The sequence below is a fragment of the Sapajus apella genome, unplaced genomic scaffold (genome assembly GCF_009761245.1).
Source record: "Sapajus apella isolate SASKATOON/1434 unplaced genomic scaffold, GSC_monkey_1.0 scaffold56, whole genome shotgun sequence".
NCBI lineage: Eukaryota > Metazoa > Chordata > Mammalia > Primates > Cebidae > Sapajus > Sapajus apella.
The window spans coordinates 2,075,674-2,102,280 of NW_022436996.1; the positions used below are offsets into that span (position 1 = coordinate 2,075,674).

Here is a 26,607-nt window from a genome sequence, read left to right on the forward strand (position 1 = left end):
CAGTGAACGGGACTCAGAGGAGCCTCCCTTCCTCCCAAGGTTTCCTTCTCTTTATGACACTGGAAGCTCCGAAGAGGATGGGGAGGATTTCATCTCCTTATGTCAGAAAGAGACCTGGGCCAGCGGCTGAGCCAGGGTGGCCAGGCCTGTCCCTTCCCTCCAGTGTCTGGGGAGGTTGGGAAGCTGCCCCAGATCTGAAAGGAAGCAGAGGTTTTTGTCTCTGGAGGAAATTTCCAAAAATAGAAGGCCCCTGGGTCACTGCATTTGACTAATGTAAATCCTGGGGCATCTCCCTAACTTCTCACACCAAGCCCCCTGGGAGGGCTGGTTGTTTGCAGCAGGGGCTGGGCCCAGAGAACAGGGTCAAGCCAGTGACTTGGGGTATTCTAGGGGGCTCGAATTCCCAGTGCAGCCTGGATGGTGCTGGCCACCTGGGGACAGTCAGGGTGAAGGTGCCCTCCAAAACGGGAACAGGAAATCCAGGTTGCAGGGAGAGGCTGAGGAGGAGGGGCTGAGGGAGAAATCCCAGGGCGCGGAGCACACAGCAGACCCCCCCCCAGGCCCCGCCTCGGTTTGAGGGTGTGAGCTGTGAGTCTTTGGGTCACTACTCCTGAGCCCACCCTTTCCAGACTCCTTTAAGGCCCAGCTCCCAGGGATCAGAGAGTCGGTCAGCAGATCAAAGGACAGCACTAATGACTTGATGCCTTTGGCCCCCCGTGGCTCCAAGGGGGCTGGGGTGAGTGGGGAGAACTGAGCAGATGCCCTCAGCTCCAGGGACCCTAGGCCCTCTGCGCAGATCCTCCTTCCCTCCGAGCTCCAGGAAAGAGGTCAGAGCATCTCCCACCAGTTCCCGCACTGGCCGTCTGGCTCCCACCGCAGTCCAGCGCAGCTTCTTCCGGTGCCAGGGCAAGTCCCATCTCAGACACATGCTTAGGTCCTGACCTCTGGCCCGTTATAAGGCATCTTCATGCCTATTTCCTGAAGAAAGCCCTGAAAGTTCACACTGAAACTGAACTGAGTCAATCCCTGAAGAGCATGTGGTTTCAGCAGGATGGGCTGCTCACGTACCTGGGCCCCTCTGCAGCCTGCTGTTCTTGGGCTTCAGCTTTGGAAACGCAAGATCTGCCCCCCCCAGCCACCCAGTGCCCTTGTGAGCACCTGCTCCATTTCACGTGGAAAAAAGCATATCTAAATGACAAACGAACAATACCTGCCTGGCTTCTTGTGAATATGTGAATGTATAGGTTTTCCCCCAGTCCTCACAGGTTCCCAGTGTCATGTGTAAGTCCAGATATAAATAGACACAGACTACAACAGCGTTTTCTTTGGTGATGGTTTGTAGAAATCACCATCTCCTTCCCAAGTAGTGGAAAGAAGGGTAATTGCAGGCACTCTTCATTCCTTAGCACCAGATCTGCAGGAAGCAGGCGCCTGGGTGGGCAGGGAGGCGCTGTGGTGGGAGCCAGCTGATTAGGGTGCACCAGGCCTTTGCCTGCCTTGAGAAAGCAGGAGTTCTAGGGAGAACTCTCGGAGCTGAGTTCTGCCCGTGGGACCGCTGGAGGGAAAACTCACCTGGAGACAGGTTTGGGAGCACTAGTAGGATCAGACCTTTGATCTCTCTTTGTCTCCCTTCCTGAGACCCAAGCCCAGATCCAGTCTGCCCCAAAGCCAGCTGGGCTGGATCAATATAGATACTGGGAACAGGAAGAGACCCAGCAGGCCCCGCCTCACACATTGTAAACCACACAAAGACCCACACTTCCCAGCTCTCTCCCTCTCTCCCAGACACCTGCTTCTCTCCAGGCAACTCTACAGAGAACCTGCATTTTCTATTAACATGTTCTTAAATATAAACAGAACATCTGATCATTTTAAAGTCCTGTAGCACCTTAGAGTCCATTGGGTCCAACCCCTGCTCTGTAGACAAACAAATCCACTAAGACATGGAGCTTCAGACTCCTGAAATGGCACTGCGGCTAGACTAGACGGGCGGCCCCAGCAGGGCGCAGAGCTGCTATGCTGGGCCTCCTGGCACAGACACCTGAAGGACCCGCACACATGTCCTGTCTGTTTCCAGGGAGGTGCCCTCAGCAGGTCTCAGGCAGAGTAGAAACCTGAGGCAGGGTGTGAAGGGGTTTTGGAGCACAGTTACTGCAGAACACAAAGGGGTGAAATGAATTTCCTCTAGGAGTTACCAAAAAAAAGCCACAAAACCCTCCTGGTGAGCTTGCTGAGGAAGATGAGTCTAGACTGCACACCCCATCAACAACTAAAATTACCCTGGCAGTGGGTGTTTTTGGCTGGAGAGAGGAACAGCACCTGCTCCAAGGTCCATCCTGGGAGACTTCTTCTGCAGCACTGTCTTCCCTCGACTGCCTCAGTCACTGACCTCAGGACCAAGCAACCTGCCCCCAGCAGATGGGGGTGATGAGATGAGAAACCCCTGGAGGAGGAGGACGCCAAGGCTGTGCTCTCTACCCGGGGGAGGCAGGGTCACAGACAGGGCTTCCCGCCTGGAGCAGGTGGCTAAGAATCTCTGGTCTCCTTCATAAGCTTTCCCTCCCCAAAACAAACAGATAGGATGGGGACCTAGGGCAGCAGGGTGGGAACTGTGTGGTCCCTGCTGTCATACCTGGTCCCACTTCCAGCTCTAAGGCCAAACCATCTGCTGGGAACAAGAATCTCAAACTCTCTGAACCTGTATTCTAGAAAATGGAGACGACAGGCCAGGTGCGGTGGCTCACACCTGTAATCCCAGCACTTTGGGAGGCCGAGGCCGGTAGATCACCTGATGTCAGGAATTTGAGACTAGCCTGACCAACATGGTGAAACCCCATCTCTACTAAAAATACAAAAATTAGCCGGGCTTGGTGCCATATGCCTGAAATCTCAGCTACTGGGGAAGCTGAGGCAGGAGAATCGCTTGAACCTGGGAAATGGAGGTTGCAGTGAGCCAAGATCGTGGCATTGGACTCCAGCCTGCACAACAAGAGCTAAACTCTGTCTCAAAAAAAAAAAAAAAATCTTCCTTCCAGTGTCATAGTGAAGATTAAGGAAGAGAATTCTAGAAAGCTTATGGCACATAGTAGGTGTTCAAGAAATGCAAGTGTTTTCCTTTCTCCACTTAGAGGCAGAACTGCATGTTATCACCCCAAAGAGACATCTAAAGGCACGACAAACTGCAGGTGAGTGCTTGAGACTTCTTTTCACCAGTGGTTCTCTGCAAAGCCAGACCACATTGACTCCAAGCTGCTGTTGCTCACCCATTGCTCTCCACCTAAGCTTCCAACCAGTCCTGCGCGTCTGGGAACGACCCTGTGTTATAATGAAAAAGATACCACTGATGCCAACAAACTCACTGTCACCAACTCTCACCTAGGTTAAAAAAAAAAAAAAAAAAAAAAAAAAGCAAGGTCTCTGTCTGCCTTTTTAAAAATCCCTCTTGTAGCAACCTGGCCTGATAATTTTAAAATCAGTTTACCTGGCACTGATTTTCTCTTTGGTCCTCTACCCTCCTCACAGCCCCGTCCGGCCCTTTATTCACCTCTCACCTGCATAGGAAGCCTGGGTTTCTGGAACCTGGAGCTTCCTCCGGGTTCTCACGCTGGCTGGGGAAGATAACTGGGTCTAAGGGCGCTATTGACAAAGCCTGGTGTTGATGCCGCTTGACTTCCCGACCCCTGTGTTGATTCTTTCAGCTTCAAAAACGCCCTTGGAAGTGCTTTTACTGTAAATATTTGAAGTGTACGTGTGGGGGAGGGGGCGAGCTCTGGAGACTCACTCCTGGCCTCGCTCACGGGAAGCGCTTTCCTCTCCGCTTCCCAGGAGGCCCCGGCAGCGCACAAGAGACCGCATCTCCCACCTCCTACAGGGGGGCTGGCGGGGGTCGCGGCTGCAGGGCTCCCGGAGGACGCCGGGCCCTCTGGGTTGTTCAGGGCCGAGACGTGTGGGCCTCGACTTCCGCCAGCCCACGGGCATCCCTCCGCAGCCAGAAAGAGCTTTGTCACCGAGGATCCGCTCCACGGGGCAGGCACGTGGGCGACATCCGCAAGCCGACTTGGGTTCCTGCAGGCCTGGGCGCGCAGATCTGCCATCTCCGCCTTGACTGGCTGGAGCAGGGGCTCCCAGATAGGATCCGTGGAGGCCAAACTCACACTCACATGAGCTTTTACACCCCCACGCCCCCGCACACACACCTGAAATGTGGGGCGTTCCCAGAGCAGATAAGGTTTGACCTGCACAGCTTTGGCCACAGGGACACAACCCTCCCCTGCTGCGCCCTGGAGACCGGGAGATGGAAGGGCTTGGGAAACACAAAGGTCTTCAGTGCGCTGCCGTCACCTCGCAGAGCGGCCAGGTCTGCGCGCAGCCTGGGCGCTCCGGAGCGTGGAACCACCGCGCTCCTCGAGAAGGAGGTGAACCAACGCAAAGGCCGGCGAGGAGGCCAGAGAGGACGCGCACAGCTGGCTCCAGGGACCAAGCTCGGAGGGGGCAAGGAGTCTCAGTAGCCGGTCTCGGGCCGCCGCGGGGCTCTTCAGGGGTCCGAGGGTTGCCAGTGCCCGCCGCCCGGCTCCGCACCCACGGGAGGGCGGGCAGAGGTCCCAGGTTGCACCTTGGAGCATCCACCCCCCAGCGGTGTCCCAGCCCGCCAGCGCTGCTCAACACCCTGGGCTGCTTAGGACCCCGCGGCGCGGGGGCGGGGCGGCGGGAGGCCGGGACGGTGACAGGTGCGCCCCTCGGCCAATGGCGGAGCCGGCTGCCCTCCCCAGGACCCCTCCGCGCGCGCCAATCGGAGGCCGCGCTCAGCTTCAAGTGCGCGGAGGGGCGCGGGTCCCCAGCTCGGCGCCAGCGGCCTCGGCGCGGTCGCCTGAGGGCTGGAGCGCAGAGAGCCGGGCTTCCCGGCCCGGGCGCGGGGACGCACTCGCGTGGGAGTTTGTGCGAGCGCGGTCCGGGGCGGGGCCCGCACGGAGGAGGCGCCGGGACCATGGTCACCCTCGGCTGAGTTTCCGGCGGCGACTTTGATTATTGGCAAATAACCACAACAACACCGAACCCGCGGGCTTGCACCGCGCGCACTGACTCCGCGAGCCTGCACACCGCCGCGTCACCCACCACCGGGCCCCAAGCGCCAGCCCCAAACGAGCCGATGGAAAAATCCAAAAATTTCCGCATCGACGCCCTGCTGGCGGTGGACCCCCCGCGAGCCGCCTCTGCGCAGAGCGCGCCGCTGGCCTTGGTCACGTCGCTCGCCGCCGCCGCATCTGGCACCGGAGGTGGCGGCGGTGGCGGGGCAAGCGGCGGCACGAGCGGCAGCTGCAGCCCCACGTCCTCGGAGCCGCCCGCGGCGCCCGCCGACCGCTTGCGCGCGGAAAGCCCGTCGCCGCCGCGCCTGCTGGCCGCGCACTGCGCACTGCTACCCAAACCCGGCTTCCTGGGCGCGGGCGGCGGCGGCGGCACGGGCGGCGGGCACGGGGGCCCCCACCACCACGCGCACCCGGGCGCAGCGGCCGCAGCCGCCGCCGCAGCCGCCGCCGCCGCCGCCGCCGCCGCAGGGGGCCTGGCGCTGGGGCTGCACCCGGGGGGCGCGCAGGGCGGTGCGGGCCTCCCGGCGCAGGCGGCGCTCTACGGCCACCCGGTCTACGGCTACTCCGCGGCGGCGGCGGCGGCTGCGCTGGCGGGCCAGCACCCGGCGCTCTCCTACCCGTACCCGCAGGTGCAGGGCGGGCACCCGGCGCACCCCGCAGACCCAATCAAGCTGGGCGCCGGCACCTTCCAGCTGGACCAGTGGCTGCGCGCGTCCACCGCGGGCATGATCCTGCCCAAGATGCCCGACTTCAACTGTGAGTACCCTGCGGCCCCCGGGCCGGTGGCGGGAGGGCCTCGCACATCCTCCACCCGGCACTGCCTGCCCCTCTCTGTGCTCGGCTCCCAGCGAGCCAGGGAAGCGCTGCGAAGCCGCCGGCGCTCTGCGAGGACTCGCCCAGACCCCCAGGCGTGAGACGGGCAACGAATTGTTAAAATGGCTATGCGCAGGCCTTGCCTTCTCTTCCTCTCCTAACGCGAAGGGGCAGTTGGAGGTGTGAGACTGAGATCTAATGATTAACCCGCAAGCTGCAGGAAAAGGAAGTCGCGGGGAAGGCGAGCCGGAGAGCGCCCCGAATTAGGCAGGCCTGGGAATGGGAGTCAGGGCTTATCACCGGGGAAAGGAACTTGGGCCGGGTCCCCCATTCTGGGCGCTAGAGACCCGCAGCCCCTCCTGGGAGAGGGAGTGCTTCAGGAGCAGCAAACAAGAGAAATGGGCTTCGGAGACCCGGGGCGGGAAGGCCAGGGCCCAGGGAACCCCCCGGCTCTTACCAGGGCGCTGCCCTCCTCTGGAAGGGCGTTGGAGCGGGGGGTGCATGGCCGAAGCAGATGGCCTGGCTTGAACCAGCTATACGGGGACTCTAAACAGTGGTTGCTTGGCCTGGAGTCCCGGGCGCCCAGCCTCTCCAAAGTGGAGCTGAGGGAGCCCCGGTTCCCCCAACCCCAAAGCCGCCGGGCTTCGGGCAGCTTCCTCTCCATCCGGGCGGGACGCCTCTCGAGAGGCCTGGGACCCTCAGGCTTTCCTGGCACACGCGGTCTCTCCGGGCTGGGGCTCGGGGACTCTGGCTCTCCCCGCTCGCCCCATCGGGGTCAGCGACTTTTGAGTCGGGCTGGAGCAGAAGATGGATACCTCTCCAGGCTTCAGCGGCCCAACACCTAAACAAAGAGACCCCATTGTTTCTGTCTGAGTGGGTTTGTTTAGACTGGGGAGATGCAGGCAGAGCAGGGGAAAAGCAAAAAAGAAAACAGAAATAAACACTCCAGAATTCAGATTCCTTTGCTGGAAGCCGTGACTGTGACTAAACAGAGAAAATCTAGGACCCCAGAGGCTGGAGAAGTCGCAAGGGGGTGAGAAAATCCCTGCAGCTGCCCGAGGCTTTCCCAGCCTAGCCCCAAGAAGGCCCCACTGCCACCCATCCCTCCCTGGGAGAGTCAGCCCCACTGACTCCGCTGGAAGAGGGAAAGCTGCCTCTCACCTCAGACACCTTTGTGACTGGGATCTCCTGCCAGCCTGGGCTTAAAACTCAGAGCACCCTCCAAGGCCTGGCTGCAGACCCAGGGCCCAACCCTTCTGATAGAAAGCCACCACTATAACCTGCATTTCCTAGAGCGAGGGACGGAAAGCTGCCCACTGAGTGGGCTGGCCAGCCCGGGGGCAGTGGTCCTAGGCCTTCGAGGGCCTTGGGCTCCCACCAGCCCCAATCTTCGCTTTCCGGAGCTTGTAGCCCAAGGTCACTCAAAAAATTTATTAAAGTGAGACCCCTTTCCCAACACACCTTGCCATTTCAGATTTCGAATGTTGACCTAGAGTTGGCCAAATTTCAAACACAGCTGGTTTTAAGTTCAGGAGAGGAATGTGCACCGGCAATCCAAAAGGGCAGGCATAACCTGGCCAAGGACAGCGGCCTGTGTTCTGAGAAGCCCTCCTCGCTGGTCACGGGGAAACCTGTTTCGTTTCTTTAATTGGTTGTCTCTGCCCGTTGGATGGTATTTCCCAAATGGTCCCTCCGGAGCCAGTGTTTTAATTAAAGTTCTAATGTATTGTCAAGTTGGGAATTCGGGGCCTTGTTTGACTAAAGCAGGGGGCGTGGGCCATCCTCTAAAGCAAATTGCCCTTCCCGGGGGACCTGAGCTCATCCTGGCCTGGGGCTGGCCTCCTTTCTTTCCTTTTCTTTCTTTCTTTTATTGTCTAACACTTGTCAGGCTCCTGGGAAATCAAGGGAAGTCTCGTTTTGAGGTCATAAAATTCTCTGTGATGTAACCGTGCGAAATTATGTAAATAAAGCAGGGCAGGCCTCCTCGAACACACAGAGAACCGGATCCTGCCTGCACCTCTGCCTGTAATTTGCGTAATGAGAATTGTCCTGAAAAGGCTTCCAGTCTCTCCAGGACTTGCCCTCCCCCCTCGCCCCCACCGCTCGCCCCAGGAGGGGGTTTGTCAAGAAAAAGATTTGAAAGGTGGGAGGCTCCCTGATGAATACACAGACTTGGACCCTGGGTTTGGTCCTGTTCTCTCCTCCCTCCCTCCCTTTCCTCTCTCCCTCTTTCCTTTCTTCCTTCCCTCCTTCCTTCATCCCTCCTTCCCTCCCTCCCTCCCTCCCTTCCTCTCCTTCTCCTCCGCCTCCTTTTCTGTCTTAAGGAGACAGAGGAGGCAGGCCTGCCACAGCAGCACCAGCTCTTCCCAGACCTGTCTGGATCTGAGCCTGAACCTCTAGGAAGGTGCGGTGAGGACAGGGGGAGAGACTTGGTTCTGCCACTCACTGCTCCTTTATTTTGTTATTATTATTTTTATTTATTGAGAGATGGGGTCTTCCGTGTTGCTCAGGGTGCAGCACAGTGGTGCAGTCCTAGCTCGCTGCAGCCTCGAACGCCTGGGCTTCCTGGAACCTCTATCTTGGCCCCCAACTGACCTCACTTCTCCTCTTGCCCCTGGGTCAATCCTCTCATACCAATGCCGGCTCCTGTGGAGAGGTGCATCCAGCGATGGACCCTGCTCAACAGGGACACTCAGACGTCTCCCAGACCAGAAAAAAAAAATTGGTCCCATTAAACCCAAACCACCCATTTGCACTTGGTCGTCTGGGTCCGGAGTCCCATTCCTTGGAGAGGGGGCACCGATGAAGAGGGACAGCCTCACCCTCTGCAGTGCCCGGAGGGAACCTTCCACGCTGGGGCCTTGCCGTAGTGGTACCAGCAGCCACAGGAGGGTCGGGGACGAGGACCAGCCGACTGTGGGCCTCACTGCCCTTTGGTCCCCAGCCCAGGCGCAGTCGAATCTCCTGGGGAAGTGCCGCCGGCCGCGCACCGCCTTCACCAGCCAGCAGCTGCTGGAGCTGGAGCACCAGTTCAAGCTCAACAAGTACCTGTCTAGGCCCAAGCGCTTCGAAGTGGCCACCTCGCTCATGCTCACGGAGACCCAGGTGCGCGCCCGCCCCGCCCCAACGCACCCAGGCCTCCCAAGGGACACTGTCACCTCTGCACTCGTGACCCACAGGCGGTCTTGGGCATCTGGCGCTGCGCCCCGACGCTTCAGACGGCAGGCAGGCGCATGGGTTCATCTAAGGAGCCCAGAGCGCAGATTCAGTAGCTTCGGGTGGGGCCCAAAAATCTGCACTTAAGGACCCCTCCTTTTTTCTGAAGAAGGTGATCCCCTTGTTCTAGAAAGAGAGAAGGGAGCATCCTGAGTTTTACCACTACGTGGCCCCCTGCCCTGACCCTTCGTCGTTAGAGGGAGGGTGCGGGGGAGAAAAGTCCCCGGCCTGGGGTGCTAGGGACACAGTCCTAGCTCCCTCGGAGCCCCAGCCCAGCTCTGCGGTTTGCTGCTGAGTGGGAGGTGGTAGGGGGAGGAGGAAGCCGCCAGCCCCTTCCCCATTCCGCTTCTAAGTCCTCTTACCCAGAGGCCATTCCAGGGCCGACCCGCTGCGGCCCAGGCGCTCGCGGCGGGGGACTCCAGACAGGAAGGCTTGAATGGCGGTGGCTGGTTTCTCATGCCCGCTTGTGCCCACAGGTGAAGATCTGGTTCCAGAACCGGCGGATGAAATGGAAACGCAGCAAAAAGGCCAAAGAGCAGGCGGCGCAGGAAGCGGAGAAACAGAAGGGCAGCGGCGGGGGCTCGGGGAAGGGCGGCGCGGAGGAGCCGGGCGCGGAGGAGCTGCTGGGGCCGCCCGCGCCCGGGGACAAGGGCAGCGGACGCCGCCTGCGGGACTTGAGGGACAGTGACCCCGAGGAGGACGAGGACGAGGACGACGAGGACCATTTCCCCTACAGCAACGGCGCCAGCGCCCACGCCGCCTCCTCCGACTGCTCCTCCGAGGACGACTCTCCGCCGCCGCGGCCCAGCCACCAGCCCGCGCCGCAGTAGGAGTCCGGCGGCCCAGCAGGTGCGGCGCGCTCGGAGCACCCAGGCCGGCAGCTTCTCCCGGAGGCCCCGGCGCCCGCACCCACTTGGCCCAGCCCAGCAGGGAGAGCAGGCTCGGCCGCCGCCTGGTGAACCCCTAGCCCAGGCCGGGCTGGAGGGATCGGCCTCGGCCTCCAGTCCTGGGCGCTTCCCTTTTAAGCCAGGGCGCCTCGCCTTCTCTTCAAGAAACAGCGAGAGGGAGAGCCGGGGGCTGAAACTTGAACTCTGGTTCTTTTAATTTTGGTTGGTGTTGGGGGAGGTGCGAGGTGCCTGTGAGAAGAACCGAGCCCCCCCACAGGGGAACCTCCCGTCTCCCCTCTTCCCGCGTGGGAGAAGGCGGAAACCCACAGTGTTACCTGACTTCTGAAACTTGAAACCGCCTCTGGAGCCGCCATTCTGCAGAGTATTGGGAAAAGAAAAAGGGTTTATGCTTACGTCTCTGGGGTCCGGGGGATTATGTCACAAGCGTTCAAACTGCTGAAAATCTCAAAACTGTACTGTCTTTATTTTTATATATTGTATTTATATATAAAAAGAAACGTCTACGTATGCATGCTAAATTATTATTTAGCTTCTCCCATCGCCCACGATGAAATGTAAAATAAATTGCTTTTGTACTGGATCAGCGTGCACGCGTTTTGGGGGTTATGCCTGCGGCTTTACCGTTTGTTCGTAGAAATGATGGGGAGGGTGTCTACTCTGCGGTTGTCAGCTAAGGGTGAAAATCGGAGTCTCAAGTGGGTGTCAGGACCACCTCCGCGCCTGCTGCTGGGGAGTCGCAGTGTGAAGTGTTGGCAGAATACCTGTGGCCAGGTGTCAGGGCGTGCCTGGCTGCCTGACCCACGCCTGTCCTGGTACACATGCCCCTCAGAAGCGGAGCTGGGGACTCTATTTATTTATTTTCCTATTTCCTCGCGGGCTCTTGTTTCGATGGCACTCCAGAAGTGGTAATACGCTATTTGGGCGTTTCAGAAAATAAGCTTCGAACGATTAGGGGTTAGTAGCATGTGGGGTCCTGAGACCTCAGGTGCTGCTTCTGCACATTTCCCGGAACGCACCGAATTGCGCAGTGCTTCTCTCCTCCTCGACCCCGGCCCTCTCTGTTGGCAGAACCTTCCTTGGCTGGCCGGGCTCGGTCTTCTTGGCCCTGTGCAAACCTCGTCCGCGAGGACAGCAGCGGGATGCAGGAGCGCTCCGCACTGCTGCTGCTGCTGCTGCGGCTCCGGGTTAATCAGCCTCTGCAGCACGCGCCATCAATCACCGCGGCCAGCGCCATGTGCTGCGCACATGCGGGCTCAGCCCGCGCTCTCGCCCGCCCGGGAGCGCAGGCCCGCGGCCACCCAGCCCGGCGCGCCCCCCGTCCCCCTTCCCCCACTGCTGACCCAGTGGCCTCTCCAGGCCTGGAGGAGAGGGGCGACCGTGGACGCCGCACCTCGCCCTTCTCCCGGGCCTTCCTCCTTTCTTCTGTTTGTCACTTTCTCAGCAGCACCTGCGAGTGCCCTTCTCCTCCCTCCTTCCCTCCCTCCTCCCAGCTGATAAAATGAGTTCAGAAGGGCCTGGTGTTTCATTTGGGTGATTACCGCAGGGCAAGCGCGGCCACTCCTCTGCCTCAGGGTGCGGGGAGATTAATATCCTCTCTGGCAACTCATTATCACCCCGGGCCCCTTCCATAAAATCAACCTCAACCAAGGCCGGGGCGCGGCTGCTGGGAGTCCAGGCAGAAGCAGCTGCTGAGCGCTGGCGCAGGGGCTGGGCTCCGCCGCCTGGGGTCCAAAGGTGCTTTGAGGGAACTGGGAGAGGGTTTGCCACTGGTGGAGGAGGAAGAGTGCCCAGAGAAAGAGAGTGGGAAAACCAGAGGAGAGGGGGGCAAGGGGAAGACTGATTTTTTGTTGTTGTTTTTTAAAATATCTGCAATCTGTACATTTCTTTTTAATTTCTAACACATTGGTGAGGTTCAGCCTGCAGCAATCTCTCCCCGGCTGGCTTCACATCTGGAGATTATGTTCCCCTTGGGCTCAGCTGGCTCAGCCTCAGCGCCCCCACCCGCAGTGGGCAGACAGGGAAGGGGGGGCTTGGCCTGGAAAGGGGTCTCACGCCCGGAGCTGGGGCGCCCCAGGCTTCCGCGGAGGGTCTGTCCCTCTACCCTCAGGGTGCAGGCGCTTCCTCTGGGACGCGGGGAAAAGCGACACTGAAGGAAGATGCTGTTAATAGGGCCGCCCCTCCCCCGTCCTCCAGCAGAGCCAGGCCCGGGACCTTCGCCGGCCCCTGCGCCTGCGGGCCGCTCAATCGCGGCGGAATTTATCTCGTCAATAAATTTAATGATCAATTCGTTCTTGTCACAGTAGCTCTTCCCCAAATCAATTATAGCAAATTTAAATATAATCACTGGCTCGTCCTCATCCACTCCGGGCACGGTGCACAATTCATTCTGCCTAATGAACGCTCGGGAGGCCTGGCTCTGCCCGTCTCGCTGGCGCGCCCCTCACCCCTAGACGCTGCGTCGGGGTCGCTGATTCGGCTCGGCCTGTAGCGGGGGTCCCTTCGGGGCCCCGCCCTCCAACAGCACCCGAGCCGCCAGCTGACCCCGCGCATGGGGTAGAAAGCCTTTGCGGCCCCCAGGAATCGGGTTCTCAGGACCTGGAGCAAGGTCTCCGCAGGGGGAGCCCAGAGGGAGCTGAGGCGGCGTTTGGTGTTTTCAGACAGGCCCAGGCCTCCGCCGCGGGACTTCTCTGAGGTCCTCTGGCTGCCCCGGAGGCCTGCAGAGTTCACCGCCGCAACGGAAGCGAAGGTAGGCGGGGGGAGACCCCCGCGGTGGCCGTCTCTGCGACCCAGGGCCCTGGGTCCCCAGGGAGGGCCCCCACCCAAAGCTGACTCTGTCCTTTGGAACCCCAGCCTGGCCTCCTTGCCCCACCGAGGCCCCACCGAGGCCCCACCTCTCGCCCACCGTTTTCTTTGCTCCAGTGTGGGTTCTCCTCCGTTCTTAGAAAAAGGCGCCTTGCCGTGGGCGAGTTCTGCTGGGCGTAGAAAAGCGCGCCCGCCAGAGGGCGGCCGGGGGGCTCCTTTCCAGCCCCTCCTGGAGCTCAGGCTGCAGGGTGAGGCAGCCTGGAGACCCCGGCTACGGCCTGGCGTCAGGGAGTAAAGAAACAGCTCGAAGGGAGAGGAGGTGGACCTGTCCCTTCCCCCATCCGGTGACTTTCCTTCTCGGACCCCGAACGCAAGGCAACCAAAGCAAAAATACACAAATGGGACCACGTCAAACAGAAAAACGTCCGCGCCGCAAAGGACAATCACCCAGAGTCAAAAGCAGCCTGGGAATGGCAGATGCCATCTGCAAAACGAATCTGGTAATGGGTTAATATCCAGAGTTCTCACCACTCTCAACAAAACCAAACTACATGGGCAAATGACTTGACTCCAAATAAGATTTTGAAATGGCACCAACCATATGAAAAGATCTCAACACTGCTAGCCTCAGGGAAATGCAAATCAAAGCCACAGATGTCACCTCGCACGTGTTAAGATGGCCAATATAAAACAAACAAGGATGTGGGAAATTGGAGCTGTTGTGGGAATGTAACACGGTGTGGCCATTATGTAAAATAATAGAATTTCCTCAAAAAGTTTCCTCAAAAAATTAAAAATCAAATCACCATCTGATCCAGCAGTCTCAGTTCTGGGTATATATCCAAAAGAATTGGGAAAAAAAAAAAAAAAAAAAAAAAGATCTCAGGCATTTGCACACCCGAGTTCATTGCAGCACTGTTCACAATTGCCAAGAGGTGGGCGCAGCCTATGACCATCGACAGAGAAATGGATGAGGAAAACGTGGCGCGCACAGACGGGGGAGTGCTATTCAGGCTTTAAAAGGAAGGAAATCCTGTCACGTTCTACAACAACCCTGAACTCTGAGGACTTTATGCTGGGTGAGATACCCAATCACAAAAGACAAACACTGACCCTCCTTGGGGGTGCCGTCCTGCAGTCCCATCTACTGCGGAAGGATGGCTTGAGCCCGGGGTTCCAGGATGCGACGGCACCACTGCACTCCAGCCTGGGCCGCAGTGTGAGACCCTAGCTCTACAAAATAATAGTAATAAATAAGCAGGCAATAAACAAAAAAGACAAACACTGCAAGATCGTCTGCAATACCAGTTTAGATGAGCCAAGCTCTTAGAAAACAGAATGGTGGTTGCTAGGGCTTGGAGCGGGTACTGGGGAGTCGGCATTTCTTGGGAACAGAGTTTCACTTTGGGAAGATGAGAAAGTTCTAGCATAATACGCATAGTTAACCCTCGGGCACTAACACGTGAATGGTTACAATGATTGTAAAAATAATTGTGTGGGTTTTTTTTTTTTCCTTTTCCTCTTCTCATCTGCCGTTCTCCCTCTCCTCCCCCCTGACCCCAGCCCCTCCTTGCGAAGCTGCTCGGGAGGGGCGTCGGGGCTGGTTTCTCAGCTCCTCTCGGGTTTCTGGGTGAAGTGACCTGTGGCCTCCCCCAACCCGGTCCCGGTGCGGGGCAGCGCTGACTGCGCCCCAGGCTTGCAGGGGGCTGCCAGGCGGGACCGTCCCGGGGCGGGGAGCGCGGCGCGGAGAGAAGCTGGGATCCACGTGGGGCAGCCCCCAACCCCCCCGTATCAAAGTCCCGTGGAGTTCTGTCTCCTCCGTAAAACTAATCCCGGCGGAGGTGTGACCTCCACCAGGAATGCCGCGGCGTTCCGGACAGCAAGGGCAAATATGTTTTTCAGATTTGGTTTTTATGGTGGGATTAAAGTTTATTTTCCATAATAGGGCACCTAATAAAACTCCTAAAGCCGGCCGGGCCTCCAGCTGGTGGCCTGGTTTCACACTTTCACTTCGTAAATCACTTTACGACGCGCCAGGTGTCTCAAGCTGGAGGCGACGGGAACGCGACGGGAACGCGCGGCAGCGGCGGGTTCGTCCCGCGCAGGGGTCTCCCGGCCCGCGCCCCCCGGGCTCCCCCACCCGCGGCCGCAGGGGACCCTCGGGAGCAGGCGGCCCGGCCGAGGATTCCTGGGGACCCCCCAGCTCCGGGCCCGCCCCCCGGCCCCGTGCCGACCCTGCATTCCACCCGCGCACCTGGCGCCCCTCCCCGTGTACACACCGCGCGGACAATGCTCGCCCCGGGCCGGACAAAGGTGCCCCCGAGGCGGCCAGCGAGGCGGGGCGCGGTTTACCCAGCTGGGGGCAGGAACAAAGGCGCGGCCTTATCGCCCGCGGGCCGGGGCGGGCCGGGGTCAGGCCGCGGGCCGCGGGCGGGGCCTCCCCAGCCCCGGACCCGGTCGGGGGCGCCGCGCTGGGCTGGGCTTGGGGTTTGCTGGGTGGGCTCAGGACGCGATGAACCAGGGTCTCAGCCCGGGGTGTGTCACCCCCGAAGCCGCCCTGAGGGTGTCCAGGTCGGGAAGAAGCTGTTGAAGTGGACGCTGGACGCGAAAGAACAGGCACCCTGGTATTCTGGAACTGGTGCCTGTGCTTCATGCTAGAAGTGAACCCGTTTTTGTCTTTGTTTTTTTTGGGAAGAAAAAAAAAGTCTTGATATGTATTGTTTCAGATATTTTATTACCAGAGAAGGTGGAAGAAACGACCCGTGTTTATTTCAAAGCCTGTAGTTTTGTCTCTGCTTTTTGCTAACGTTGCAGCTCACCTTCCGGCTTAGCATCCTTTCTGCCAAGCAACAAGTTTCCTCTCTATGGTGATATTAAAAAAAGAAAGAAGGGAAAAGGGAAAAACAGAAAATAAAATAAAACAGCGTAAAGATCAGTTCCCAGGCAGGGAAGTTGTGAGGAGCGTGACAGCGCCGAGTCTTTTCTGGAAAGTTCGGCCAGGCCAGGCACCCAAGAGGAGGCTCCGGCCCGTTAAGCCTCAGGCTTAGCTGGCTCCTGCGAACTGCGTCTGTCGATGTCTCTGCTTCAGCCAGCGCCGCACCCAGGAGGCCGAGGGTTCTGGCTCTTCAGAGCAGGGTGCATCCCTGTAACAGAAGACTTGCAGCGTTTCTTTAACAATAGATAAATCCGTAAAGGAAATGCAAATTGGGGGGTCCTAATAACTTTACTACATATTATCACTCTCTCTTATTTATTTATTTATTTTTTGAAACAGAGTCTTTCTCTGCCGCCCAGGCTGGAGTGCAGTGGCACGATCTTGGCTCACTGCACCCTCCACCTCCCGTGTTCAAGCAATTCTCCTGCCTCAGCCTCCGGAGTAGCTGCGGCTATAGGTGCACCCCTAATTTTTGTATTTCTTTAGTAGAGATGTGGTTTCACCATGTTGGCCAGGCTAGTCTTGAACTCCTGACCTTGTGATCCACCCACTTCGGCCTCCCAAAGTGCTGGGATTACAGGCGTGAGCCACCGCGCCTGGCCTCTTCTTTAAATTTTAATTTTTGTGGGTACCTAGTGGGTGTACATATGTGTGGGGTACATGAGATGTTTTGATACAAGCAACTCGTAGTGATCACTTCATGGAGAACGGAGCACCCATCCCCTCCAGTATTTCTTTGTGTTACAAACAATCCGATTAGACTCTTAGTTATTTTTAAATGTGTAATTAAATTATTACTGACTGTGGCCACCCTGTTGTGCTATCAAATACTGTCTTATTCATTCTTTTGTACTTATTTGTACCCGTTTGTCCCACCTGCCCCCCTAACGCCCCCACCCGTCCACCACCACTCCCTTTCCCAGCCGCTGGTAACCAGCCTGTCTATCTCGTTTCACTTTCAGATCCCACAAATGAGCGAAGACACGCAAAAGCAAAGTGTGTTTTTTCTTCAGTCTGCATATGTATGTACCTTTTACCACCTGGACCATTTATTCTCATGATTAATTTATTCCAGGTCTTTAGATGCACGCAGGTCATCAGATTAAGTACAGGCAGGCCTCGTTTTATTCTGCTTTGCTTTTTTGCACTTCACAGAGATTTCGTTTTTTTAGAAATGGATGGTTTGTGGCAACCCTGCATGAAGGAAGTTTGTCAGCACCGTCTTTCCAACAGCCTGTGCTCACTTCATGTCTACATCACATTTGGGAATTCTTGCAATTACCAAACTGTTTCATTATGATTATATCTGTTATGCGACCTATGATCAGTGACCTTTGATGTTACTATTTTAATTGTCCAGAGGTGCCACCAACCTTGCCCGTATAAGACGGTGAATTTAATCGATAAATATGTGTGTGTTCTGATTGCACCACCAACTGCTATCCTCTGTCTCTCTCCCTCCCTCTCCTGGGCCTCCCTGTTCCCTGAGACACAACAATACTGAAATTAGGCCATGTAATAACCCTGCAATGTCCCCTAAATGTTCACGTGAAAGGAAGAGTCACACATCTCTCACTTTCAATCAAAGCCTAGAAATGATCAAGCTCAGTGAGGAAGGCCTGGTGAAAACTGGGACAGGCAGAAATCCAGGCCTCTGGTGTCCGTTCGCTAAGCTGGGAATGCAATGGAAAAGCTGTTGAAGGAAATACAAGTGCCACTGCAGTAAACATGCAAACAGTAAGACAGAAGCAGCTGGACTGCTGAATGCAGAGAGGGTTAGTGCTCTAAACAGGAAATCACACCAGCCACAACATTCCCTAGGCCATGGCCTAATCCAGAGCCAGACCCTAACTCCAAAGGCTTCTGGGAAGGCGGAGAGGTGAAGAAGCTGCAGAAGAAAAGCTGGAAGCTGGCAGAGGCTGGTTCGTGAAGTTGAAGGGAAGAAGCCGTCTCCATAATATACAGGCAAGGTGAAGCAGCCAGGGCCGAGGGAGACGCCGCAGCAAGCTCTCCAGAAGATCCAGCTAAGGTGTTTGATGATGGTGACTTCATACACAGCTTTTCAGTCTCGACAAAGCAGCCTTCTAATGGAAGAAGATGCCGTCTAAAACCTTCACAGCTAGAGAGGAGAAGTTGGTGCCTGGCTTCAAAGCTTCCAAGGACAGGCTGACTCTAGTGAGGGGCTAAGCAGCTGAGGACTTTAAGTTGAAGCTAATGCTCATTTACCATTCTGAAAATCCTAGGGCCTTTCATGTTTATGCTAAATAGACCCGGTGCGGTGGCTCACACCTGTAATCCCAGCACCTCAAGAGGCTGAGGCGGGCGGATCACCCGAGGTTGGGAGTTCGAGACCAGCCTGAGCAACATGGGGAAACCCCATCTCTACTAAAAATACAAAATTAGCCAGGCATAGTGTCACATGCCTGTAATCCCAGCTACTTGGGAGGCTGAGGCAGGAGAATTGCTTGAACCTGGGTTGTGGAGGTTTCGGTGAAGCGAGATCACGCCATTGTACTCCAGCCTGGGCAACAAGAGCAAGACTGTTCCAAGGAAGGAAGGAAGGGAGGGAGGGAGGGAAGGAAGGAAGGAAAGAAGGGAGGGAGGGAAGGAAGGAAGGAAGCTACATCTACTCTACTTGTGCTCTGTAAATGGCACAACAAAGCCTGGATGACAGACGTCTGTTTACAGCATGGCTCACTGAATAGTTTAAGCCCAAGTTGGGATCTACTACTAAGAAAAAAGACTCCTTTGAAATATTACTGTTCATTCACAATGCACCTGGTCACCCAAGAGCTCTGATGGAGATGCACAAGGAAGTTAATGTTTTCATTAATATTTCATGCCTTCTAACACAGGCATGAAATATTTATTCTGCAGACCATGGATCAAGAAGTAAATTTGACTTTTGACGTTATTTAAGAAATACATGGCCGGGCGCAGTGGCTCAAGCCTGTAATCCCAGCACTTTGGGAGGCCAAGGCAGGTGGATCACGAGGTCAAGAGATCGAGACCATCCTGGTCAACATGGTGAAATCCCGTCTCTACTAAAAATACAAAAAATCAGCTGGGCATGGTGGCGCATGCCTGTAATCCCAGCTACTCAGGAGGCTGAGGCAGGAGAATTGCCTGAACCCAGGAGGCGGAGGTTGCGGTGAGCCGAGATCGTGCCATTGCACTCCAGCCTGGGTAACAAGAGTGAAACTCCGTCTCAAAAAAAAAAAAAAAAAAAGAAATACATTTTGTGAGGCTATAGGTGCCATAGATAGTGATTCCTCTGATAGATCTGGAAGTCAACTGAAAACCTCCTAGAAAGGATTTACCAACCTAGATGCCATTATGAACATTCATGATTCATGGGAGGAGGTCAAAATATCACAACAGGAGTTTGGAAGAAGCTGATTCCAACCCTCATGGATGGCTTTGAGGGGTTCAAGACTTCAGTGGAGGAAGTGATTGCAGGAAGTGATTGCAGGAAACAGCAAGAGAACTAGAAGTGGAGCCCCAGGATGGGACTGAGTTACTGCATCTCAGGATAACACTTGGACAGGTGAGGAGTGGCTTCTTAGGGATAAGCAAAGACTGGTTTGTTGAGCTGAAATCTACTCTGCTGAAGATGCTGTGAACATTGTGGAAATGACACAATTGAACATTGTGGAATTCTAAATTCCAAATGAACATTGTGGAATTCTAAATAAAGGATTTAGAATATTCCACAAATTTGAGGCATTTGTTGAAAGAGGTTCTACTGTGGGTAAAATGCTATCAAACAGTATTCATGCTACAGAGAAATCTGGCGGGAAAGGAAAAGTCAATCAATGTGACAAATTTCATTGTTGTCTCATTTTAAGAAATTACAGGGATTTTGATGCACTCTCTTGAGATTTGGGTCTCTTCCTCAGCCGATGCTCAGCAAGGAGAAGGCCATGTTCAGTTTGAGTGCCAAGACCATGGAGCTCCATGGGGAGAAGCCAGACAAGATGGAGTCTGGCATCTCCCGGGCTCTTCTGGAGCTGGACATGAACTTGGACCTTGGGCTGGGCGCGGTGGCTCACACCTGTAATCCAAGCACTTTGGAGGCCAAGGCGGGTGGATCACCTAAGGTCGGGAGTTGAAGACCAGCCTGACCAACATGGTGAAACCTCGTCTTTAAAAAAAAAACAACAAAACTTGGACCTCAAGGCTCAGCTCAGGGAGCTGAGTATTAGGGCAGCCAAGGAAATCGAAGTTGGTGGTGGTTGGAAAGCTATCATAATCTTTGTTCCCATTCCTCAGCTGAAATCTTTACAGGAAATCCAAAGCCGGCTAGTACAGGATTGGAGAAAAGTTCAGTGGGAAGCATGTCTTTATCGCTCAGAGATTCTGCCTAAGCCACCTCGAAAAAGCCATACAAAAAGTAAGCAAAAGCATCCCAGGAGCCGTACTGTGACAGCTGTGCACAAGGCAATCCTCGAGGACCTGGTCTTCCCAAGTGAAATTGTGGGCAAGAGAATCCGCGTGAAACTGGATGGCAGCGGCTCATGAAGGTTCATTTGGACAAAGCCCAGCAGAGCAATGTGGAACACAGGGTTGAAGCTTTTTCTGGTGTCTATAAGAAGCTCACAGGCAGTATTCTGTTACTTTTGAATTCCCAGAGTTTCTTTTTTTTTAGAGATGGGGTTTCACCATATTGGTCAGGCTGGTCTCGAACTCCTGACCTCAGGTGATTCACCCACCTTGGCCTCCCAAAGTACTGGGATTACAGGCATGAGCCACCACACCTGGCCGAATTCCCAGTTCCTTTCTTTTCCGTTTTTTTTTTTTTTTTTTTTGAGATACAGTCTCACTCTGTCACCCAGGCTGGAGTGCAGTGCTGTGATCTTGGCTCACTGTAACCTCAGCCTGCCGGATTCAAGCAGTTCTCCTGTCTCAGCCTCCCTGGTAGCTGGGACAACAGTCTCACACCACACACCTGGCTAATTTTTGTATTTTTAGTAGAGACAGGGTTTCAAGATGTTGGCCAGGCTGGTCTCGAACTCCTGACCTCAGGTGATCCACCCGCCTCAGCTTCCCAAAGTGCTGGGATTACAGGCATAAGCCACCGCATCCGGCCTTCCAGAATTTCAATTGTAAAGAAAAATGACTAAATAAAATATATGTTCACGATAAAGAAAAGAAATTACAGCCAGGCATGACAACTCATGCCTGTCATCCCAGCACATTGGGAGGTTAAGGTGAGGGTGTCACTTGAGCCCAGGAGTTCGAGGCCAGCCTAGGCAACATATGAAGCTTAGCATTTTTAGCAATAAAATATTTTTTAATTTTAGTGACAGGGTCTTACTTTGTCACCAAGGCTATAGTGCAGTGTGTGATCATGGCTCTCTGGAATCTTGAGCTCCTGGGCTCAAGTGATCCTCTTGCCTCAGCCTCTCAAGTAACAGGCACATGCCACCACACTCAGTTAATTTTTAAATATTTTGCAGAGACGGGGTTGCACCATGTTGCCCAGGCTGGTCTTGAACGCTTGGAGTCAAGTGATCCTCCTGCCTTGGTCTCCCGGAGTGCTGAGATTACAGGCATGAGTCACTGTATCTAACTAGTTCTTTTTTCTTTTACTGTGGTAAAATATACATCCCAGCATTTATCATCCCAACATTTGTAAGTGTACAATTCAGTGGTGTTAGATACACTTGACATGCCATGTAGCCATCGCCACCAGCTACACCCCAGACTTTTTCATCAGCTCCACACAAACGCTGCATCCATTAAAGCGTGACGTTCCCTGCCCCTAAACCAAGCCCCTGGTCATCTCCATTTATGAATCTGCCTATTCCAGATAGGTTTTTTTTCTTTTTGGGGACATATTCTGGCTGTATCACTCAGGCTGGAGCGCAGTGATGCAATCACAACTCACTGCAGACTCGACTTCCCAGGCTCCAGCAATCTTCCTGCCTCAGCCTCCCGAGTAGCTGGGACTACAGATGCACGCCACCACTCCCAGCTAATTCTTTGGTATTTTTTGTAGAGATGAGGTTTTGCTGTGTTGTTCAGGCTAGTCTCAAACTCCTGAGCTCAAGTGATCCACCCGCCTTGGCCTCCCAAAGTGCTGGGATTACAGGCGTGAGCCACTGCACCTGGCCACTTTTTGGTTCTTTTTTAGACTTCCCTGAGTATCCAGTGTAGAGATGGCATTGTGCCAGCCCTCCTCCAAAGAGGCCCCCGGGCCAGAGATTTCACTTTGAAAATAAAGCCAATGCATCAGTGAATCAAAACACAGGCAAAACCAGAAACATTTAAAACCAGAGACACGGCCGGGTGCGGTGGCTCACGCCTGTAATCCCAACACTTTGGGAGGCCAAGATGGGCGGATCACCTGAGGTCAGGAGTTCAAGACCAGGTTGGCCAACATGGCAAAACCCCATATATACTAAAAATACAAAAAAAATTAGCCAGGCATGGTGGCGGGTGCCTATAACCCCAGCTCCTCAGGAGACTGAGGCAGGAGAATCGCTTGAACCCGGGAGGTGGAGGTTGCAGTGAGCCGAGATCACGCCACTGCACTCTAGTCTAGGCAACAAGAGAGAAACACCATCTCAATAAATAAATAAATAAACCAGAAACATGGGCCGATTTCATCTCGCAGAAATCCTTCCTTTTGTTTTCACAGGAGAGAAGGCATGGGCACCCTCACCTCCTGCACGCTACGCAGCTTCCAAAATTGCCTAAAAATACCCCGAGAGCTTTCCAGGAAGCTGCAGGGAGCCCTTGGCCTGTTTGAATCTCTGGCTGCTGGTGGACTGGCAGGTCACTCCCGGGTCCCAGCTCCCGCCTGCAGGTGTCTGCAGAGATGCTGCCCTTCTGCGGCACCCCCAGTGCCCCCACACCTCAAGATTTCAGCGGCCTTCTCCCTTCTATCTTTGCACAACAAAGTAATTTGCTTTTAATGACCGCCAGTGTTTTCCTTCCCAGTTCTATCTGAGCAGATAATGTATCTGAGGCCTCCGCAACAGGGTTAAGCCACTGTGACCTTCATAATCAAAGCACAGAAACAAATTCTATTTACTCATAAATGTGACTGTGTCTCCAGTGTGCAGCTGCCTCCTAATCACAGATGGTGTGATAATATTTTGCTTTTATCAGACCTCTCACTCACGGGTGACAAAGTGCTTTATTACCCCATTAGGAGGAAGCACCTCAGCTTAGCAAGGGGTTCCCACTGCGACTTCAATGGCACTGTGAGCTCCAGGCCCTGGGAAGCTCTCAGGGGTGGCAGGCTTGAGGGCACAGACCTCCCTGCCATCCGTGTGCAGAGTCGCTTCCCTCAGAGCCCCCAAGGCCGTAGGAACCAGAAGACGTCGATTTGAGGAAGCAGGGCAGGCAGGGAGCAGCTCCCAGGTGCTCCCCGGAGTCCTGGCCCGGCTCCCGGACCTCCGAGTCCTGACCACGTGCACAGCCTGCGGCCACCAGGTCCCAACCCCCGCCATACCCAGACCACCTGCTGTGGCTGTGGGACCTGCGTGGGCAGCCAAAGCCCCTTCATCCCTGCCTCCCTCCTGACTCCTCAGCACTCGTGAGCGGCTGTTTCTGCTGCTCTGGGTGCTTTCCAAGCACTCAGCCAGGAAGCCAGCGGGTCATGGGGGCCGTGGCACCCACCTGTCTCCATGTGAAGATGCGAGTCCCTGCAGGCTGGGGGCAGAACGGCTGCTCCAGCTGCCCCTAGGGAGCTGCTGCAACTCAGATTCATCCAGGCCTGACTCGGGGGCCTGTAGAGAGGAGCCGTGGAGTGACAGACGGCAAAGTGAAAATCCCACTCTCTCCTGGTGCCTCTGAGGAATACCAGAGCCGTCCAGAACCTTCCGGAGGAAAAGCTTTCTGCCTGTCCGTGTGAGCTTTACCTATCTATCCATCTACCTATCTACCTATCTACCTATCCACCTATCTATCATCTATCTATCTATCTAGATAAAGTCTCACTCTGTCGCCCAGGCTGGAGTGCAACAGCACGATCTCAGCCCACTGCAACCTCCACCTCCTGGGTTCAAGCGCTTCTCCTGCCTCGGCCTCCCGAGTAGCTGGGATTACAGGCATGTGCCACCACGCCCGGCTAATTTTTATATTTTTAGTAGAGACAGGGTTTCACCATGTTGGCCAGGCTGGTCTTGAACTCCTGACCTGAAGTGATCCACCTGCCTTGGCCTCCCAAAGTTCTGAGATTACAGGCGTGAGCCACTGTGCCTGGCCCTCGTGTGAGGTATTTTAACAGTGTCACGGCATAGGGAAAAAGGGACACTCATTCCTTCACACACAGTGGGCGGAGGAACAGTTCTGGAAGTTTGTCTCGTGCGATAGACCCGCTGTCTCTGAGCTCTGTGTCGCGTGCTCCATGGGTGCGGCAGGACAGCCAGGCCAGCGCAGCACACCCCCGCAGGCTCCCCGCCAAACTCCGCTGCCTAGTGTGAGGCTCAAACACCACCAGGACTTGATTTATCAGTGTTATTTCCACCGTTGCTAAAGTAGGAAACCAGACTCCATCGGCCCTATTAAGTCTGATTCAGAAAACAGAGGGGCTTAAAACGCTTTGTCCCTTGAAGTCAGAAAGGGTGAGTGGCGGTGATCTGAGGGTTGCTCCAGCCTGCTTGGGAGCGGATTGACTTGCATTTTCTTCACTAATCAGAAGTTTGGGGCCAAGGACAAAATAAATCTCAAATAATCACCTCGAACTTCTGATGAGGTAAGTGAGCGTGTTTGATGCCGGCTTGTATGAGCTTGCTTTTCCACACGCAGTGAGGGCAGACAAAGACTTACCAGGAAGCCTGGGTTTGCCGTGCTTTGCCTTTGCAGCCTGTCTGACAGTTAGGCCTTTGGACTCGTCTGTTTGGGATTGAGTCTTCCTAGGCAATCAGAGATTTGGCCAAGGCTGGGCAGAACTGAGTAACGACAATCGTAGTGATAGCAACAGAAACAGCCTCTGCTTGATGGAGGGCGGCTGCCAGGAGCCTGCCGTGCAGTGCTGGGCTCTCAGACGTCAGGCTGGCCCTCAGAGCCTTGGGTCTCATCTTGTACTTTGCAAGCCTTGCTTGACTTTCTATTTCAATTTTTTTTTTTTTTTGGAATAAACACACAGGGTCTCACTCTGTTGCCCAGATGGGAATGCAGTGGTGTGATCATAACTCCCTGCAGCCTCAAACTCCTGGGGTCCAGGGATCCTCCATCTCAGCCTCCTGAGTTGCTAGGACTACAGGTGTCACCATGTCTGGTTAATATTGTAATTTTTGTCTCACTTTGTTGCCCAGGCTGGTCTCCATCTCCTAGCTTTAAGCACTCCTCCCACCCCAGCCTCCCAAAGTGCTGGGACTACAGGCATGAGCCACCATATCCGGCCAATAAAAAAGCAGTTTGCTTTATTTCAATGAGGATAGTTATCCTGGAGACAGCACAGATGTCCTGGATCATCCATCAGCTTTTAAGAATTACAAGATAGATGCTAATGTGGACGCTGCAACAATGTTCACAGCACAGTGGGGAATGAGAAAGGATTCCGAGGCCAGGCGCGGTGGCTCACGCCTGTAATCCCAGCACTTTGGGAGGCCGAGGCGGGTGGATCATGAGGTCAAGAGATCGAGACCATCCTGGTCAACATGGTGAAACCCCGTCTCTACTAAAAATACAAAAATTAGCTGGGCATGGTGGCGCGTGCCTGTAGTCCCAGCTACTCGGGAGGCTGAGGCAGGAGAATTGCTTGAACCCAGGAGGCGGACGGAGGTTGCGGTGAGCCGAGATCGCACCATTGCACTCCAGCCTGGGCAAAAAGAGTGAAACTCCGTCTCAAAAAAAAAAAAAAAAAAGGATTCTGAGACCCTCCTGTGAGCACTTCCATGGGAAGTGACCCAGTCTGCTCAATAAACAGGCACCTGCTCTGACTAGCTAAGAACCAACCCGAGGCAGACACAGTCCTCGGTCCTTCCAAGGCCACAAAACCCGTCGTATGTCGTAAAATCCCGGGATCTGAGAGCTAGAAGTGCCCTTTTTCTTATCAATGTGAGCTTGCCGGCAAACCGAGCAGGACTCCTGCCCCTCGAACCGAGTTGAAAATACAGGGCAAGAGGAAGAGCTGATGACAGAGACAGGTGCTGTGACTCCATCAGTGTGAGCCCCAGGCGGGAGCAGCCCTGGTGGCCCTGGGTGAGCAAGGGATTGACAGCTCGGCCGTGGTGGCCTGGCCAGTCATGCTCAGAAAGATCAACCCTTGCTGGGGAGAGTGGGAGGGGCCACGGAAGGCCTGGGGCCCTGCGACCTCATCTGGACACGTCAAGGTCAGTGCTGCTTAGCTCTGACGCCGGACCGCCTTGCCTGTGGACACACACGGGGCATTGTTCTCCAAACACACGGTCCGAGCTCCGAAACCTCCCTGCATCCTTAGGACATGCTGAACTGGCCCTGTTCCCTTTCATCATCTTACCACACAAACATCATTTTTCATCATTGTCCAGCTCTACTCAAGATAAATGGCACCTTCTGGTGAACTCGGCCTCTGCGCTGCCCCCCCACTCCCCGCCCGCCCCAGCTTCATCAGTGCAACCTGGGATACAACAGGTAAGGCTGAGAACAAGAAAAGCTCCCCATTCCCTGGCCAATGCTACTGTCACTAGAAAATCACAGTTTTATAGAACTTGGATAACACCCTCTACATGCGACCATCCACACGGACATCTGGAATCCTCCCGCGCAGGGAGGTAGCGAGCGGCTCTCCAGAAGCCCACACACTTCAGTTAATGTTCCGTCTCTGCGTGGTGCCGGCTCCAAGCCGTGTAACTGCCTTCCCTGGGAACTGTCTGAGTTGACTCTAGATGCTTCCACAGCTGGTCTGTGGCTG

The 26,607-nt window shown here is 55.4% G+C and overlaps 1 protein-coding gene and 1 pseudogene across 1 annotated transcript; both read left to right on the top strand.

Annotated features, from left to right (window-relative positions):
* Positions 1 to 4,840: 4,840 nt before the first annotated feature.
* MNX1 (motor neuron and pancreas homeobox 1) lies at positions 4,841 to 10,601 on the top strand. The gene is made up of 3 exons (XM_032244885.1): positions 4,841 to 5,840; positions 8,842 to 9,002; positions 9,590 to 10,601. Exons 1-3 carry the CDS (start codon positions 5,147 to 5,149, stop codon positions 9,941 to 9,943), a joined length of 1,209 nt encoding a protein of 402 aa, XP_032100776.1. The 5' UTR covers positions 4,841 to 5,146; the 3' UTR covers positions 9,944 to 10,601.
* A 9,080-nt stretch (positions 10,602 to 19,681) lies between these two features.
* Positions 19,682 to 23,488, top strand: LOC116528018 (annotated as a pseudogene).
* The last annotated feature ends 3,119 nt before the right edge of the window (positions 23,489 to 26,607 follow it).

Coding starts and splice junctions, on each gene's coding strand:
- MNX1 (XM_032244885.1), top strand. CDS start 5,147: ATGGAAAAATCCAAAAATTTCCGCATCGACGCCCTGCTGGCGGTGGAC. Junction 5,841..8,841: donor CAAGATGCCCGACTTCAACT/GTGAGTACCCTG, acceptor TTTGGTCCCCAG/CCCAGGCGCAGTCGAATCTC. Junction 9,003..9,589: donor TCATGCTCACGGAGACCCAG/GTGCGCGCCCGC, acceptor TTGTGCCCACAG/GTGAAGATCTGGTTCCAGAA.